Source organism: Engystomops pustulosus, chromosome 7 (assembly GCF_040894005.1).
Source record: "Engystomops pustulosus chromosome 7, aEngPut4.maternal, whole genome shotgun sequence".
Lineage (NCBI taxonomy): Eukaryota > Metazoa > Chordata > Amphibia > Anura > Leptodactylidae > Engystomops > Engystomops pustulosus.
The window spans coordinates 28380006-28399071 of record NC_092417.1 but is presented as its reverse complement, the minus strand read 5'-3'; the positions used below and the strand labels follow the sequence as shown (position 1 = coordinate 28399071).

The window sequence follows — 19066 nt, the reverse complement described above, 5'->3', positions numbered from 1 at the left end:
GCCAGCCACTAAAGAAAAAAATATGGAAAAAAAAATTAACTGTATCCAAAATCATGAAATAGCATATTATAAAATTGCAGTAATAGCACTAGGGATGGATCACTGGGTGTCAGGACTGGCTGGGACCCCCAGTGATAGAGTGAATAGGGGTCACAAGTCCCAATGAATCCTCTCTGACAATGCAGCACCAGTGTACATGTGTGACCAGCAGTCCTACCTAAGACAATGGAGCGCAAGTCAGACATGCACAAGGTATGGCCATAGCACTTGGTTTTCCCAATTGTTGAAGGTCGCAGCGGTCAGACCCCCAGGAATCTGACACATTTACTGTGTTTTGGAAAATGGCTAAGTAGAAATCCCCTTTAAGTCTATAACTAGGCCAACGTCCCTCTAGTGGTGGCTTCAGGTAGCCCACGTGCTAGCTATCTAGGAGACCCTTCAGATCTAAGGTCTCACGAAAACACTTTTTTCTCTTTTTTGAGACCATACATAATCTTTAAAACAGCACATTTTTTTTAGTTATATGCAAATTAGCATTTCAGTGCACAATGGGCGTGGCCTCAAGGTCCAGTGCACCCTCTCCTAGTTTCAGTGAGGGAAATAGGCTCAGTCTACCAGCAGTGAGCAGTACAACGGGACAAGAGTGGAGCCACCAGTCCAGGCCACTGATCTGGTGAATACAAGTCCATTATATGTGACACCTCTCCCCATACTGATTACTGTGCAGGACACACTGTACTGTACTAGGTGATGCACTGCAGACTATGTTGGAGCTATACACAGTAGAGATAAAACAGAATAGCTGAAAAGCAGAAGACAATTATTTTTGCATGAGATCCGGCACAGGAAGGACAGAAAATAGTCTAGGTCTCGCTCCAGTGCCATGCGGAGGATGTGTGTCACAGGAGACTAAACGTGTCCCCAACTCAACTTTATTTTATTAAAGCAAACCTGTCACCACATTTTCACTTATTCAGCTAGTGACAGGTTCCCATAGAGCTCCATTAACTAAATTCCTTCTTTTGACTAAAAATGGTTTCCCTCACATCCCCATAGAATCAACTTTATCAACTTACCTGGCATACAGTGAGATCCTGAGCAAGTCAGAGGGTGTGTGTCCTCCTATCCTCACTCACTTCTCCTCTCCACGTCTCCTCCTCACCATTCAGCACTTCACGTCATGTGATCAGGGTGATGTCATTTAAGGTCCTTTACCCACTAACATTTGCAAAAACTGCTCCCATGCATAGGATAGATTTTGCAAATGTTAGAGGGTAAAGGACCTTAGATGACATCACCCCGATCACATGAAGTGCTAAATGGCGTAATGGGAAGGAGTATAATGAGTGAGGATAGGAGGACAGTCCCCTTCTGATTCACTACAGATCTCACTGTATGCCAGGTAAGATAATAAAGTTGATTTTATAGGGATGTGAGGGAAACAATTTTTAGCTAATAGAAGGAAGGCGTTTAGTTAATAGGGCTCTACGGGAACCTGTTACTAGTTGTGTATGTGAAAATGTGGTGACCTTTCCTAAACGACATTATTTACAGGGACAGTTGTGGAACATGGGGCCCTTCCTAGCAGTTTTTGGTATGACCAGCTAAAAAAACATTACTCCATACACATGCAACATCCAGAATAGTGACCCACACCAGATCCCACCTTACCAGCACTACTAGATTGTTGCTTGTACATCTCGATCTGTTCTTTGGCCTTCAGCAGCTGCTCCTCTAATGCCCGTATCCTTCCTGCTGCCGCACCTTGCTCCACCGGACCTTCAGGTATCCTAAAAATTAGAGAAAGGCAAGACAATTATAGGAGCAGTCAAAAACTTGTCTCCAGTGGGTAGAAAAACTGAATAAGCATTCTACCTTCCAGGACCTTAAGCTTGTAGTCATACTTTAATAAGGTCCTGGCAGGGCGATTGTTCATGTACATATACAGATCACATGACCCTCCATCTGCGGCCATTTTATGGTCAGGAATCTTTGGCTGATGAGGTAAAAGACAGGAGGCTTCACTTTATATATCAAGAAAGCGGAGCAGGACTATTACTAGATGTATATTGGTAAATTGCCTCATATCCTGCCCTCCCCCCCAGACTAAAGTGGCCAACCCCTTTAATAACACATAAACAATCACTTGTTGTCGTCTCAAAATTATTCTCCTGAAGCGATCAAATCTTGTGCTAATTAACCTCTTTGGAAACTTCACGCCCTGGGGGTAGGGGTGCGGTCACACTGTTGTTTTAGGACGGTGATAGAGCAATGTATGAGCAGGATGCGATGCTCTGCAGTCAAATCAAAAGGGAAATTTTAAGATAGGGAAATCCAGATGGAAAAAACATAGGACATTACAGCGGCCTCCGCAGCACCATATCCACTACAGGGAAGGACTTGTCAGAGGTTTCGATGTAGAGACGCTGTACCCCCCGGGAGATCACAGTATGATCATGTATCTGGCACCCTCCACCCGTTCATATACAGATATTAGTCATCGCCCTCTCACAGGCTACAAAGTACCCGTCATTTCCTTCTTCTGTCTTCTAGGTCCTGGAGGTTTCCTCCAGACTGAGACTAATCATGGGAGGGTACCCCTCTTACTATAAAAGGGGGTCACTCTCAAAGTAAAACAGCATCAGAAAAAAGGGGGTCCTACTTACTATAAAGGGTCACTGCTGTATATGAAAAGGGGGTTCTACTTACTATAAAGGGTCACTGCTGTATATGAAAAGGGGGTTCTACTTACTATAAAGGGTCACTGCTTTATATGAAAAGGGGGTTCTACTTACTATAAAGGGTCACTGCTGTATATGAGAAGGGGTCCTACTTACTATAAAGGGTCACTGCTTTATATGAAAAAGGGTCCTATGTATTATAAAGGGTCACTGCTTTGTATCAAAAAGGGGGTCCTACGTACTAAAAAGGGTCACTGCTTTATATGGAATGGGGTCCTACTTACTATAAACTGGTGCTTTTTACTATCAAGGTTTACTACTTACCAAACCCAGGACCCCAGCACTGCAAGGCTGTAGTGCTAACCACTGACCAACCGTGCTGCCCTCATATTATTCACCATGCCGATCCCAGCCGGCTGATGTCATTTTGTAAAACATGGTTCTGGATGTTTTGTTATCATGCCAAAATATTTATTTCTGTAGTTTTTGTTGGAATCGGTAAAATATGAGGCCAGTGTGTACGTCTGCCAAGAGCTACGACTTTAGGACGACAACGCTCGACTTGTCCATTGGCCAACGTTACACCTCAATCAATACCAAACAATCCAAAATAAAAAAAAAAATCAGATGAAAGTGGAAAGGTAAGTTGGCAACCTATCCCGAGGGATCTGTCAAGTCCTATGTAAGAGCAATTACCAGGGCGGCTTCCAGTCCTATTAGTGTATTCAGAAATGCCAACATCCCGTCGCTGATACCTACATATAAAATCAATGTCTTTAGGTTGAAAATGAAATTGAATCTTTATAGCCATTAAAAAAACAGCGGCTATTAAATGAAATAACTACAGAGGTTGTAGTGAGGAACGATGTGGACAATTTCATACGGCAGGAGGTATCATCCGGGGGCACAGGGGACGTCTGTCTTATCTCTGGGTGAAGCGACGGCTGAACGCCCGCTTATAAAGAGCCATTCTGGTCTGCCGAAGAGAATTAATTCCCAGCCTCAGAATAAAAGTAACCTCTAGATTAGTGTTGCTGCGATCAATTTTAATTGTGCTCAGTAGCTAGGAGGGAAAAAAAAAAAAAATCAAAACTCATTACGGACTCTTAGGCTACAAATTAGGTAACACAGCAACATATTCATCGAATGGAGGGGGAGGCAAACGTCTACTGTTCTCAGATCACATTCACTGGGGTGAGACGGACGCGGATGGGAACACTTGGAGATGGGTGTAGTGTACCCAAGACTGGCAGCATTCATGAGTTTGAAGGGACGTGCTCCCTAGGGAAAGCGGGCGGGGGGCGTCCTCCCTAGGCAAAGTGGGTGGAGGGGCGTCCTCCATAGGTAAAGCGGCCAGGGGGGGCGTCCTCCCTAGGTAAAGCGGCCAGGGGGGGCGTCCTCCCTAGGCAAAGCGGCCAGGGGGGGCGTCCTCCCTAGGCAAAGCGGCCAGGAGGGGCGTCCTCCCTAGGTAAAGCGGCCAGGGGGGGCGTCCTCCCTAGGCAAAGCGGCCAGGGGGGGCGTCCTCCCTAGGCAAAGCGGCCAGGAGGGGCGTCCTCCCTAGGCAAAGCGGCCAGGAGGGGCGTCCTCCCTAGGCAAAGCGGCCAGGGGGGGCGTCCTCCCTAGGCAAAGCGGCCAGGGGGGGCGTCCTCCCTAGGCAAAGCGGCCAGGGGGGGCGTCCTCCCTAGGCAAAGCGGCCAGGGGGGGCGTCCTCCCTAGGCAAAGCGGCCAGGAGGGGCGTCCTCCCTAGGCAAAGCGGCCAGGGGGGGCGTCCTCCCTAGGCAAAGCGGCCAGGAGGGGCGTCCTCCCTAGGCAAAGCGGCCAGGAGGGGCGTCCTCCCTAGGCAAAGCGGCCAGGAGGGGCGTCCTCCCTAGGCAAAGCGGCCAGGGGGGGCGTCCTCCCTAGGCAAAGCGGCCAGGGGGGGCGTCCTCCCTAGGCAAAGCGGCCAGGGGGGGCGTCCTCCCTAGGCAAAGCGGCCAGGGGGGGCGTCCTCCCTAGGCAAAGCGGCCAGGGGGGGCGTCCTCCCTAGGCAAAGCGGCCAGGGGGGGCGTCCTCCCTAGGCAAAGCGGCCAGGGGGGGCGTCCTCCCTAGGCAAAGCGGCCAGGGGGGGCGTCCTCCCTAGGCAAAGCGGCCAGGGGGGGCGTCCTCCCTAGGCAAAGCGGGCGGGGGGCGTCCTCCCTAGGCAAAGCGGGCGGGGGGCGTCCTCCCTAGGCAAAGCGGGCGGGGGGCGTCCTCCATAGGCAAAGCGGGCGGGGGGCGTCCTCCATAGGCAAAGCGGGCGGGGGGCGTCCTCTCTAGGCAAAGCGGGCGGGGGGCGCGTCCTCCCTAGGCAAAGCGGCCAGGGGGGGCGTCCTCCCTAGGCAAAGCGGCCAGGGGGGGCGTCCTCCCTAGGCAAAGCGGCCAGGGGGGGCGTCCTCCCTAGGCAAAGCGGCCAGGGGGGGCGTCCTCCCTAGGCAAAGCGGGCGGGGGCGTCCTCCCTAGGCAAAGCGGGCGGGGGCGTCCTCCCTAGGCAAAGCGGGCGGGGGGCGTCCTCCCTAGGCAAAGCGGGCGGGGGGCGTCCTCCCTAGGCAAAGCGGGCGGGGGGCGTCCTCTCTAGGCAAAGCGGGCGGGGGGCGTCCTCCCTAGGCAAAGCGGGCAGGGGGCGTCCTCCCTAGGTAAAGCGGGCAGGGGGCGTCCTCCCTAGGTAAAGCGGGCAGGGGGCGTCCTCCCTAGGTAAAGAGGGCGAAGGGCGTCCTCCCTAGGCAAAGCGGGTGGGGGGAGCGGGGGTGTCCACCCTAGGCAAAGCAGGAGGAGGGCATCTGCCCTAAGCATCTGCCCAAAGTTGCCGGGGGTGTCCTCTCTAGGAAATGCAAGAGGGGGGGGGGGGGGGAGGGGACACATAATCCTGAATAGGGGTTACAATGATGTAAATATTGATGTGGATACCCAAATTTTCTCATGAGCATTTATCCCAGAAACCCACCGACGCGAATGTAGAGTAGGTCAAGCATAATGGGACAATTCAGGCCACTGCGGGTCTTGCGATTGCCCCATCAATGTGGCTTCCACCGCTCTGATCCCAAGCGCTACAAATCTTCATTCTATTTACCGACCATGTAGCAAACTCTACTAGACCAGACCCCTCTCTACCTGCTGTAACTAATAGCATGGAAGGATGTACTCCTGCACTGTGTGACAGCCTTTGAAGCTACAGAGGAAGGAGGAGCACTTCGAGCTCATTATAGCATATTTATAAAAGTTTATTTTAGAAGGAAGGAGGCCATGGATAACAAATAAAAGAGGATTTCCACAGTCACAGTGCCCGGATCTATGAGTAAGTGCCTGGTTTTGATGGTAGATTTCCTTTAAGACTGCAATTTTTCGTGTTCACATCTCCTAGCAACAGTCTATGGAAACACCGATGGCTCATGGACGAAAACTACTGATGTGTGAATAAGCCCTTAGCATGTCATTATATCTCTTATGCTCAGAAGGAAGCAGAGACGAGTCACCGTGACCTTTTCAATTAACCCTCTATGCAGATATTACAAGTTACGGCTTTGATCCCATCTAATGAGTAATTGGTCAACAATTAATAGGAAATAACATATTTTACACGTTCAACTCATACGAACGTGTAACGATATACACTCACCGGCCACTTTATTAGGTACACCTGTCCAACTGCTCGTTAACACATAATTTCAAATCAGCCAATCACATGGCGGCAACTCAGTGCATTTAGGCATGTAGACATGGACAAGACAATCTCCTGCAGTTCAAACCGAGCATCAGTATGGGGAAGAAAGGTGATTTGAGGCCTTTGAACGTGGCATGGTTGTTGGTGCCAGACGGGCTGGTCTGAGTATTTCAGAAACTGCTGATCTACTGGGATTTTCACGCACAACCATCTCTAGGGTTTACAGAGAATGGTCCGAAAAAGAAAAAACATCCAGTGAGCGGCAGTTCTGTGGGCGGAAATGCCTTGTTGATGCCAGAGGTCAGAGGAGAATGGGCAGACTGGTTCGAGCTGATAGAAAGGCAACAGTGACTCAAATCGCCACCCGTTACAACCAAGGTAGGCAGAAGAGCATCTCTGAACGCACAGTACGTCCAACTTTGAGGCAGATGGGCTACAGCAGCAGAAGACCACACCGGGTGCCACTCCTTTCAGCTAAGAACAGGAAACTGAGGCTACAATTTGCACAAGCTCATCGAAATTGGACAGTAGAAGATTGGAAAAACGTTGCCTGGTCTGATGAGTCTCGATTTCTGCTGCGACATTCGGATGGTAGGGTCAGAATTTGGCGTCTACAACATGAAAGCATGGATCCATCCTGCCTTGTATCAACGGTTCAGGCTGGTGGTGGTGGTGTCATGGTGTGGGGAATATTTTTTTGGCACTCTTTGGGCCCCTTGGTACCAATTGAGCATCGTTGCAACGCCACAGCCTACCTGAGTATTGTTGCTGACCATGTCCATCCCTTTATGAGCACAATGTACCCTGTAACATCTGATGGCTACTTTCAGCAGGATAATGCGCCATGTCATAAAGCTGGAATCATCTCAGACTGGTTTCTTGAACATGACAATGAGGTCACTGGACTCAAATGGCCTCCACAGTCACCACATCTCAATCCAATAGAGCATCTTTGGGATGTGGTGGAACGGGAGATTCGCATCATGGATGTGCAGCCGACAAATATGCGGCAACTGTGTGATGCCATCATGTCAATATGGACCAAAATCTCTGAGGAGCTTCCAGCACCTTGTTGTATCTATGCCACGAAGAATTGAGGCAGTTCTGAAGGCAAAAGGGGGTCCAACCCGTTACTAGCATGGTGTACCTAATAAAGTGGCCGGTGAGTGTAGATTAGGATTGATCAAGTTATTTCATGAATTTGAGTAGTACTAAACTGTAATACCACTCCGGACGAGGGGGGCGCTGTCCTGAAGAAGGAAGTCATATATCCTTTCCAGCAAATATACGTCTCTGACTCCAGCAATAAAGAGTCCAAATCCCTGAGATAAAGAGAATTACTGCACAATGTGATATATTACGAGCGCGATTCACATTCTTTGGCCGTTGTCTAACGTGACTTGATGATCCTTTTCAGCTCCTCTTAAAAACCCAACGCGATGCCATAAAGCCGAAACTTCCTATCGACAAAACCGCTTTGAACTCCCCATCATAGAGGAGACGTTTTGTGGAAAATCCTTTAGCTTCTTTGTGAATCGGAGGAGAACGTGGCCGTCTTAGCGGAGCGCGGCTTTAGAGCAGGAAGAAATCCAATTTCTTGTTCCCGAATAATCTTTCTAATGTTTCGTGCTCATTAAAAATTACATGAAGGACATTGGCAGTCAATTAGAGAAGACTCCCGTCAAAAAGGTCAGAGAAGAAGCGGGAGGAAGGAAAAAAAAAAAAAAATTGGCTAGGTACCAGAGCAAAGAGATTTCCCTGAAGAAAACTTTTATTAAGAGCGCTACGATGAACACGGGAAAAGCAAATGGAAAATTTTCATAATGAGGGGAGGAAAAGTCAGAAATGAATCTGGTTGAATCCTTCGCTACGACTAAGGACCCGTGTTAGTCCGAAACGCGTCACATAAGGAAGTCCCTACATGGTTTTTTTTTTTCCTTCCATAAAGTGGATTTTTAACCTTTCTATTTTTGCCTGGGTGCTGGACACCCTTTCAACTAGTGGGTGATGTCCGTATTTGATTCCTCCCTTCCTTCCTCGGTCCTACGCAGCGTTTCCCAGGATACACCTCACCGGAGCCGGCCCAGTTCTGTGGTTTCCGGGCATCTCATTAACTACATTCCATGTGTCCTAGGGGTGAGCAGAGACCACCTGTTGTGTGTTTTTATAAGCATTGTAGGAGATACCGGTGGGCAGTGCACACAAATATCCGATACTCCCATAGTAAAGATCGGCAGGACGAAAGGTCTACCTGCCACTCCATCGATTCGTGAGAATAGGATCCGTGGTCAGAGTGGCCATAGTGGTCAGACCCGCTCCAATCAGACCATTATCTGTTATAATAATAAGGCCGGCTACACACGAACAGGTTATATACGTAAAGCGTGTGCCGGCTACAATGTCCGGTCTGAATTCTGAGGAATCGTAATTGAACCAACGTGCCGAGTTCAGTTCCGGCTGCTCAGTGATCTGATGTGTGTGCCAGCCAGCGCATGCAGAGAGTTTGATGGATCAAACCTGCTGGTGTGTAACCAGCCAAAAAGTTTGTACAATCACATCAAGGCTCTTTTATCTGGCTAAACATGAAAGAAATGCTTCCCCAAGGCTATGGAAATGTAGTTGCAGCTTGAAGCTTAGCCTCCCACAGAATGATAAAAAAGTGCCACAGCTGAACACCGAATCATCCACAGGCTAGAAAAGCAGCCACGGCTGAATGCTGACCCATCCGCTGGATGAGAAAAGCAGCCATGGCTGAACGCCGAATCATCCACAGGCCGAGAAAAGCAGCCATGGCTGAACGCCGAATCATCCACAGGCCGAGAAAAGCAGCCACGGATGAACGCCGAATCATCCACAGGCAGAGAAAAGCAGCCACGGCTGAATGCTGACCCATCCGCTGGATGAGAAAAGCAGCCATGGCTGAACGCCGAATCATCCACAGGCAGAGAAAAGCAGCCACGGCTGAACACCGAATCATCCACAGGCAGAGAAAAGCAGCCACGGCTGAATGCTGTCCCATCTGCAGATTAAGAAAAGTAGCCACGGCTGAATGCTGACCCATCCATAGGCTGACAAAAGCAGCCACGGCTGAATGCTGACCCATCCATAGGCTGACAAAAGCAGCCACGGCTGAATGCTGACCCATCCACAGGCTCAGGAAAGCAGCCACCGCTTAATGCTGACCCATCCATAGGCTGAGAAAAGCAGCCACGGCTGAATGCTGACCCATCCATAGGCTGAGAAAAGCAGCCACGGCTGAATGCTGACCCATCCACAGGCTCAGGAAAGCAGCCACCGCTGAATGCTGGCCCATCCACAGGCTGAAAAAAGCAGCCACGGCTGAATGCTGACCCATCCACAGGCCGTATGTAGAAATAATCACCTCTCGCTCTGTATACATACATATATGTAAGGACAACTGGTTTGTGCCTTGCGGACCTCCCTCCGCTCCTGGGCTCTGTAGTAACTCCTCGGGATGGTCTACAATGACCCCCAGGCAGTGAGGTGTGCACGGATGAGCACCTATGTATCCGCTCTACTGCGGTTTCCTCGTGGCAGCGTACAGATGCACAGAAACCAGAGCAGAAGAGCACAACCACCTGCACTACCGCCATAATAATCACTAACTACAAATACTTCATTTTTAGACCTGTTTTTGTTGATTTCTGAGCAGTGACCTGAAGCTTCAGACATCTGTGTGAGATTCCTAGCAAGTCCAGGGCCGCAATGCTTTTACATATACAACCGAAAGCAGGTGATGTTTTGCAGTTTAGAAACTCTCAGAATGATACATCGGGCAATAACCGTAATCGAAAATAACGGATTGCAGAAAAAAAGACCTAAAAATGGAAGTGTTTGGTTTCTCGTCATCCTGGTGGGAGCGAGGTAGCGGAGTGTGAGGTGTCCTTCACTACAGCTGTCACCACATGCACCCTCTATACTACAACTTCAACCTAATGCCCGAGTGTCAGTCTTCACTGCTCTTCTAGAATTATATTCAAACCCAATATTTTTATTACAATTATTGGTAAATATTATCATAAACTATTTCAATGTTATGGTCTCTTGTATATTGGAAATAGGACAACTCCAAATAAAACGGAAAAAAAGTGGAAAGGTAAGATTTTTCTTCAAAGGAAATCTACCATGATGATAAACCAGGGACACTCCCTCATAGATCCAGGTACCGTGACAGCGGTAATCTTCTTAGATTTGTGTTTTATGGCCTCCTTCCTTTTAAAATCATCTTTTCAAATTATGTTAATGAGTCTGAAGGGCTCTGGAGGGAGTATATATAATTAAACGTCTTTTATCCGTCGGTCAGAGCTGGATTAGTCTTATTCATATAGTATATTCGTAACATTGGAGGTCACATGACCAGTTGTGCTGGCACAGAATCGCCATGGAAACCTCAGAGCAAGCAGGTGGTGAAGGCTATATTAAAACCCATTGAGTCTTAATTTTATCAGAGGTGCTGTACCCCTTTAGTCTATATCGGTGATGTCACTTGCCAAAATGTTCCTGCACTAAGCAAAAAGAACAAAAGCCACATTTATTCAAAACTGAAAGTTGTGTACGTGATAATCTAAGAAGAGCCGGTACATTTGGTCATCGGTGCACACACACGTGTCTGGAGGCTGTGACGTGTCAGTTCCGGAGCTGTGACTATTGGCTGCTGGGGGCCGGCCACAGATAACTACAAGTAGTCATTTACATATTGATTCAAAGTTTCTTCTTTTGGCAATAACCCTTAAGCCCCCCCTATACACTGCGCAGACAACTGCTCATACACCCTCAGAACGGCCTTGGTGGAACATGGAAGATGCATCCAGACTCCTCCGGCATTAGATTCTCTCCAATTCCCCTGACAGTTGGCACCAGAGAAGATTCGGAGGTTGGGGATAGACGTTAGTAATTAACGGAGAGAGATTCTACCAGACTCCTCGGGCATTGGATTATCTACAAAGAGATCGGACCACTGGGTTCAAGCTGCCCTGGCAGATGGCACCTGAGAAGAGTCAGAGGAGGTGTGTACGACCCCCTTGGCTGATAGAGAGATTCAACCAGACTCCGCTGGCATTGGATCTTCTCCGAAGATATGGAGCCATTGGGTTCCACTTCCCCTGACAGATGGTACCAGAGAAGAGACTGAGATGGAGGCGGGGGGATATGCACAACCCCCTGGGCTGAAAGTAAATTAGTTATTAATGTAGAGAGATTCAACCAGACTCCTCTGGCATTGGATGGAGCCAATGGATGCCGCTTCCCCTGACAGCCGGCACCTGAGAAGAGTCAGAGGTGGAGGCGGGGGGATATGCACAACCCCCTGGGCTGAATGCAAGTTAGTAAGTAATGTAGAGAGATTCAACCAGACTCTGCTGGCATTGGATTTTATCCAATGATATGGAGCCAATGGGTTCCCGCTTCCCCTGACCGCTAGCACCTGAGAAGAGTCGGAGGTGGAGGTGGGGGAATGTTACACATTCAGTGGTTGTCATTAGTCCTTTGTGTAGACCCTGACATGAATTCCAATAAATTATGGCCACAGCGCTATAGGTTGATGTTGAGGATTTACAGTTGAACATTATCATCTGCAATTTTATCATCTGATTGGATATTTATTTAAAAAAACAAAAACACAACAAAACCCATCGTGATACACCGGGAACACTTACTCATAGATCCAGGCACCGTGACTGTAGTCATTCTTTTACTTGTTATCATGGCCTTCTTCATTCTAAAATCAACTTTTAAAATTATGCTAATGAAGTAAGGCTTGAAGTGCTACCATGGGCCCTTTGAGCTCTGGCTTCACAGGCTGTTACACTGCAGCGAAGCACGTCTCACCCTCCCCTCCCCCTCAGCACAGTGATCACATGGCATCAGAGAGTTTTAGTACATTTTGGGAGGGGGGATTGCTTAATAACTTTTAAAGCTACAGCATAGAGGGGCTCTGGTAACGCCTCCAGAATCCTTCAGGCCGCCCCACCCATGACAGAATGATCATCCACCCCTGTGTACACAACGAGTTCCCTACACCAGGAAAGGGATGGCTGCCCTTTGTATCCTCTGATTGGATCCATACACGGACTATGTTGGTGCCATATAACTTTTCGTATACTCTGTATAGCTATGGCCGCCACGCTCCTCGGCCCACAATCGCGGCACAGTTACAGAATCGCTTTGGAAATAACTCCCGGTGCCTTATTACCCAGACGCCAGGCTCCAGAGATTACATCGGAGAGATTCTTTCGGAATTTTCTCCCCGGATACTATTTCCGCTGGTGGATTAAGAGAAGGATTAGACGTCAGTAGTTTTTATTTGATCTTTTAATCAGAGGTATCTGATGGTTACACGCCGCATTTTAGATCGATTTTTCTTAGAGGCGTCTCTTCTTCTGAAGAGGAAATATGGAATTTTCCAATTTTTTTCTTTTTTTTTTTTTTTACATTTCAGCTTCTGTTGTCAGATTAGGTTTGTATTTTAGAGATCATCGCTGTCAATTAGATATGCGGCGCTCACGGCTTCTTCATTGCCGGTAATTATCATTGCTAATGGGTTCGTAGAACTAGAATATGTTAGAAGAGGTCGGCCTAGACCTTCTACTAGTGGCCTACCCTGGTACCCGGTCCCCTACATTGGACGTTCGGTGGCTTATAATCACCAGGCTCAGAGTCAGAAAGATAGGCCCAGTATCTCTGTTGTGGCTGAGGTCCACATTGTAGCTACAGCTCCTACTGAAAGGGAATTGGAGCAAACAACATGGGTTCAGCTTCCGGGCCACAACCAGGACACTGAGACTACTGCTGCGGGCTCTGTGATTACATGGCAACAAACAACCTTTTGTTGGCCTATATTTGGGATCCCTACACCAAATCATTGCAACTCCCTTTAAGCCAATTCAACCCCCGACCAAAAATGAGACTAGGCAGCCATATCCTGGGCAGAGATCCCCAATTCTGGCTGCCAAACTAATCCCCAGGTGGTCCCCTTTACCCTCCTAAGGGGCCATTGGTAATGACTGACATGCAAATGAGTGAAAGTTACCAAATAGAGTCACCAACAGTTCCCATAATCTCGATCACCATTTAGGCAGTGGTCCCAGAATGAAAGACCCCTGTTGGAAGCCATCAAATATATTTGCAGGCACATAAAAGATTAGCATCACTGATCATCTTTAAGGGCTCTCTTGGACAATGGTTGATGCTTACCCTTAATATAGACTGTCAATTTTAAGTATTATACTCCACAGCTGTATTTATAATGCTGCTGTTAGCAGAAGAGAAGTTTCTTATTTATGATTCACAAAGGAGTGCGTTCTCCAATACAATACTATGTACACTGTGACTCTATAGTCCTCAACAACTGCTTAGTACATTATAACTTTCTGTATAATGATTTAACCAGCAGAATAGTGAGTGCAGCTCTGGAGTATAATACAGGATGTAACTCAGGATCAGTACAGGATAAGTAATGTCATGTATGTACACAGTGACTGCAGCAGCAGCAGAATAGTGAGTGCAGCTCTGGAGTATAATACAGGATGTAACTCAGGATCAGTACAGGATAAGTGATGTCATGTATGTACACAGTGACTGCACCAGCAGCAGAATAGTGAGTGCAGCTCTGCGGTATAATACAGGATGTAACTCAGGATCAGTACAGGATAAGTAATGTCATGCATGTACACAGTGACTGCACCAGCAGCAGAATAGTGAGTGCAGCTCTGGAGTATAACACAGGATGTAACTCAGGATCAGTACAGGATAAGTAATGTCATGTATGTACACAGTGACTGCACCAGCAGCAGAATAGTGAGTGCAGCTCTGGAGTATAATACAGGATGCAACTCAGGATCAGTACAGGATAAGTAATGTCATGTATGTACACAGTGACTGCACCAGCAGCAGAATAGTGAGTACAGCTCTGGAGTAGAATACAGGATGTAACTCAGGATCAGTACAGGATAAGTAATGTCATGTATGTACCCAGTGACTGCACCAGCAGCAGTATAGTGAGTGCAGCTCTGGGGTATAATACAGGATGTAACTCAGGATCAGTACAGGATAAGTAATGTCATGTATGTACACAGTGACTACACCAGCAGCAGAATAGCGAGTGCAGCTCTGGAGTATACGGTAAAACAATTTAATTGAAGATAAGTTTTTTTTTACCATATTATGCACGTTCTTTCATAAAGTTTGACTATCTGGATGCATCTTGGGAGCAGTGATACCAATTTCCAGCTCGGCTTGCGTCACTCATCAGTTTTTTCTAAAACCGAGCGTTTCTGAAATTTTTTTTGCCTCCAAACCGCGTCGAGAAATGTCCTAAATAAAACACTGCCTCACATAATAGACTCTCACAAGAACACACGAAGACCCCGCAGACGAGGCCCGGCGCACAAAGAGGTAAGTGCTGAGATATAAAAGAAGAACGTCTTATTGATCCGCCATTCACGAGGCGCCATGGTAACGAGGCACATCTCAACTTTCTCAGCGCGCCCGTGTCCCGCTATTAGTCCAGGCTTGGCAGAGTTATCGATCAGAATACCTGACATACGAGGATCTCTCTCTGAAGGGATTAGGGAGAGGAGTCTGCGAGCGCTCAGCCTCGTGTACATGGACAGCTAAGTCTGCTTATGCATGGAGGCGCTTCATCCAAAACATCTCATACTTTACCCCGAAAATAAGACTTCAAAACTAAGTGAAGATAAATTAAGATGTTCTGAAGGCAGCAGTGTAAAGCATGGAGGTTATTATTCTATTGCCATGTAAAGTACCTACAGTCTAACTTTTCAGGTCCCTCTCTTTTTGCACTGCCCCTTACTTGGTAGGACAGTCCCCAATTCCTAATGCTCAGGCACCTGCTCTGCTACATGACGCTGTACATGTACCATGTCACTAATACTGAGGCACCTGCTCTACTACATGACCATACACATGTACCATGTCACTAATGCTCAGTCACCTGCTCTACTACATGACAATACACATGCACCATGTCACTAGTGCTTAGGCACCTGCTCTACTGCATGACAATGTACATGCACCATGTCACTAATGCTCAGTCACCTGCTCTACTACATGACAATACACATGCACCATGTCACTAGTGCTTAGGCACCTGCTCTACTGCATGACAATACACATGCACCATGTCACTAGTGCTTAGGCACCTGCTCTACTACATGACAATACACATGTACTATGTCACTAATGCTCAGACACCTGCTCTACTACATGACAATACACATGTACTATGTCACTAGTGCTTAGGCACCTGCTCTACTACATGACAATACACATGCACCATGTCACTAGTGCTTAGGCACCTGCTCTACTACATGACAATACACAAGCACCATGTCACTAGTGCTTAGGCACCTGCTCTACTGCATGACAATACACATGTATCATGTCACTAGTGCTTAGGCACCTGCTCTACTCAATAACAATACACACATACCAAGTCACTAATGCTTAGGCACCTGCTCTACTACGTGACAATGTACATGCACCATGTTACTAATGCTCAGACACCTGTCCTACTACTCAACAATGTACATGCACCATGTCACTAATGCTCAGGGCACCTGCTCTACTAAATGACAATACACACGTACCATGTCACTAATGCTCAGACACCTTCTCTACTACATGACAATGTGCATGTCCCATGTCACTAATGCTCAGACACCTGCTCTACTACATGACAATAAATATGTACCACATCACTAATGCTCAGACACCTGCTATACTGCATAACAATACACATGTACTTTGTCACCAATTCTCAGATACCTTCTCTACCACATGGTAATGTACATGTACCATGTCACTACTGCTCAGATACCTGCTCTACCACATGGTTAAGCACATGTACCATGCTCCGATACCTGCTCTACTACATGACAATGCACATGTATCATGTCACTAATGCTCAGGAAACTGCTCTATTACATGACAATGAAGTGGTTAATGATGTTCCAGAGCAGAGTCACACACAATCCCTGTCTGTCTCTCTCAACTTTGAGTTGCATTATCTACCTCCTGGACTATACCGGCAGTATGTTTGTAGCAATGAGACCTGTCAATCAGAAAAATGCTGCCATGTACAGGAACCATTTAGGGATAAGGGCAAAGTTTTATAATAATAGTTTTTGTTTTATGAAGTATTTATTTTGAATGTGTTAAGGTCCGCTTTAATGTTGGTGCTCAATTCAAAGACTAACAAAAACAGCAGAGCGCGGTGTGACCCCCATTTAGTGTGTTTGGCGAGGGTCCAGGCACTGATCCCCACCGATTTATCCTTTATTACTCATTTGCGACGTCCACCGGAGACTGGACATAAAACTGCTTAAAAATAGCGAGAACCTAAAATGATGGACCCCCACCACCACTCCAATACACAACATAAAAGTATATATAGACATAATAAAATAAATCCTCCACCGCGATAACAACCTGAGGAAGAACAGAGACTGAAAAGCCTCGATGTACAGATGACTACACAAAGCGCCCGTCCCCTCTATACCACAAGCCGCGCCGTCTCCAGGCAATGACCCATTTTATTTTAGCGGACATATTGCACATGACTCAGTGAATTTTGCTTTGGGCGTCCGCACATGTGAAATCGATGGGGTGGTGCCCCCCCCCCCTCCCTCCTGTTTTGCTGCTTTTATGTTTTATGCAGTTTATGTTTGACTTTGTTAGAGGGGAAAATGTAGGATTATGAAGTGAGGAGTCTCAGGGGAAAAATGTAAAAAAAAAAAAATAATAATAAAATATATTTTAATTAAATGAAAAAAATAAATAAACAAATAAAAAATGGGTTTTTTTTTTTTACAGCAATGGAGTGAGTACCCATATAAATAAAAGGAAGTATCTATAATATGCAGCAACGTTACAAACAGGAAGAGTAAGGGTGTGTGGGAGGAGCTTGAGGAGAAAAATCGATGTCGGGATCTCTGCACCAGATTTTATAAGTAGTCATTTCTGTTCAACTTTTAAATTACCGTATATGCTCGAGTATAAGCCGACCCAAGTATCAGCCGAGGCCCCCAATTTTACCACAAAAACCTGGTAAAACCTATATTGTTTTTACTCGAGTATAAGCCGAGTAAACTAGGGTTGTACTCGAGTATATATGGTAGTTTACGGAGTTAGAAGGGCTCCTGGGGGTGTTACCTGAGCCCATATGTGGGTGTAGCTTCATAGTTTGCTACACTGTGCAGGAGCACATCTCCCTTCCCACTATAAGAGACTTCAACAGACAGAAAAGAGCAGAAGGAGCAGTGGGAGAAAGTGTAACAGCCTCTGAAGCTACAGCATCGAGGGGCTGTAGCAACACCCCCAGGAGCCCTTCTAACTCATTAACATAATTTTAAAAGTTGATTTTATAATGTATGATGTTTAAGCTCTCGCTGGATTTTGATGGTAGATTTTTTTTAATGCAATGAGGGGACGGGATTAGGCGAAATAGATCCTTCTCTTTCAGTAAAAAACAAAAGACAAAACATTCCCAGAATCCAAGAAAACCTTTGGGGATATAAATGAGAGCTCATACTATTTGGCTGTAGAGGAGGATGAAGTGGGAGAGACTGCGCTCATGATGAATCAGGCGTTTTTTCTCATACTCGGGGAAAGTTTTAATATGTTGCCCTAAGTGAAAAATGCAGAATTCACACTACAAGTTCCTATCGTAGCAGGCTGACCTCTATTATATGCAGTCTATTGTTCCCTGCTATCAGCCACTCGCATGTATATGTAGGAATCTGCCCCCATGGTCATTATGTAAGGCTGGGTTACAACACCCCCTTTCCTTCTCCCACAGCACCCCCACCCCTTCTTCTGATGTAATCTTACTGCAGCAGAGGAAGTTGCATGTTTCAGCACATGATGGGAGGGGGAAGTGATCCTGCACAGTGTAACAGCCTATGAAGCTACAGCTTGGAGAGACCCTGGGAACAGTGCTAGAAGCACTTTAGGCTCATTAGCATAATTGTAAAAGTTGACTTTGGGAGGCCATGGATAACAAATATAAGAAAATTCCAGTGCCTGGATCTATGTGTAAGGGGTCAGACCAGCGTTTTTCGAGGATCGTATGCTCCTATAAATTGTTTTTTCACGGATGCGCAGACAGTGAGAGAGAAATTGCAGCACCACAGACATCACACGTTTGCTTTTTTATGTGGATGCGCAGTGGGCAAGCCAGTTTGTATGAGCCCTGGTGTCCCCAGTTTATCGTCCATGCTTGATTTTGATGGTAGTTTGCTTTAACGTAAACTGTCTTCTGAGTTCTAGATCCAATCCTTGTCCTGCTGTTCCTAAACTGCATAAAAACCTTTTTCGTCACTGTATTCCAAGACCTTGTATTCTTATGACTATAATCACGCGAGGACTTGTTTTTTACAGGACATATAGCAGTTGTATTTATTATTTTATTTCCCAATGTCCTGTCCCAATAGAGGACTAGCAGCTGTGATCAGTGTATTATGCTCTGCGATACAGAATATTGTTTTGTCACACACACACAGACATTGGGCGGATGTTTACCACAGACCTGGGGACTTGAGTTGGGCTACCAGGGAGTCATGATAATCCATCAACTGTGTAATCCTGAAGGTTAATCATCAGAGGACCCTCTTGTACAATGGCGCTGTCACATCTCTCTCTACACCGTGATCACCAATAGCAATAGACGGAG

The 19066-nt window shown here is 46.8% G+C and overlaps 1 protein-coding gene across 2 annotated transcripts in view; it reads right to left on the bottom strand.

The window, feature by feature from the left end:
• Window positions 1-19066, bottom strand: part of FUT8 (fucosyltransferase 8) — a 113466-nt gene that overhangs the window by 42005 nt on the left and 52395 nt on the right. For both annotated transcript variants that reach the window (XM_072115188.1, XM_072115190.1), the window contains exons 4-5: window positions 1672-1790; window positions 1-8 (exon numbers count right to left, since the gene is read on the bottom strand). The exon at window positions 1-8 is cut by the window's left edge and continues 161 nt beyond it. In XM_072115188.1, coding sequence (XP_071971289.1) covers window positions 1-8; window positions 1672-1790 — 127 coding nt within the window. The remainder of the gene's footprint in view (window positions 9-1671; window positions 1791-19066) is intronic.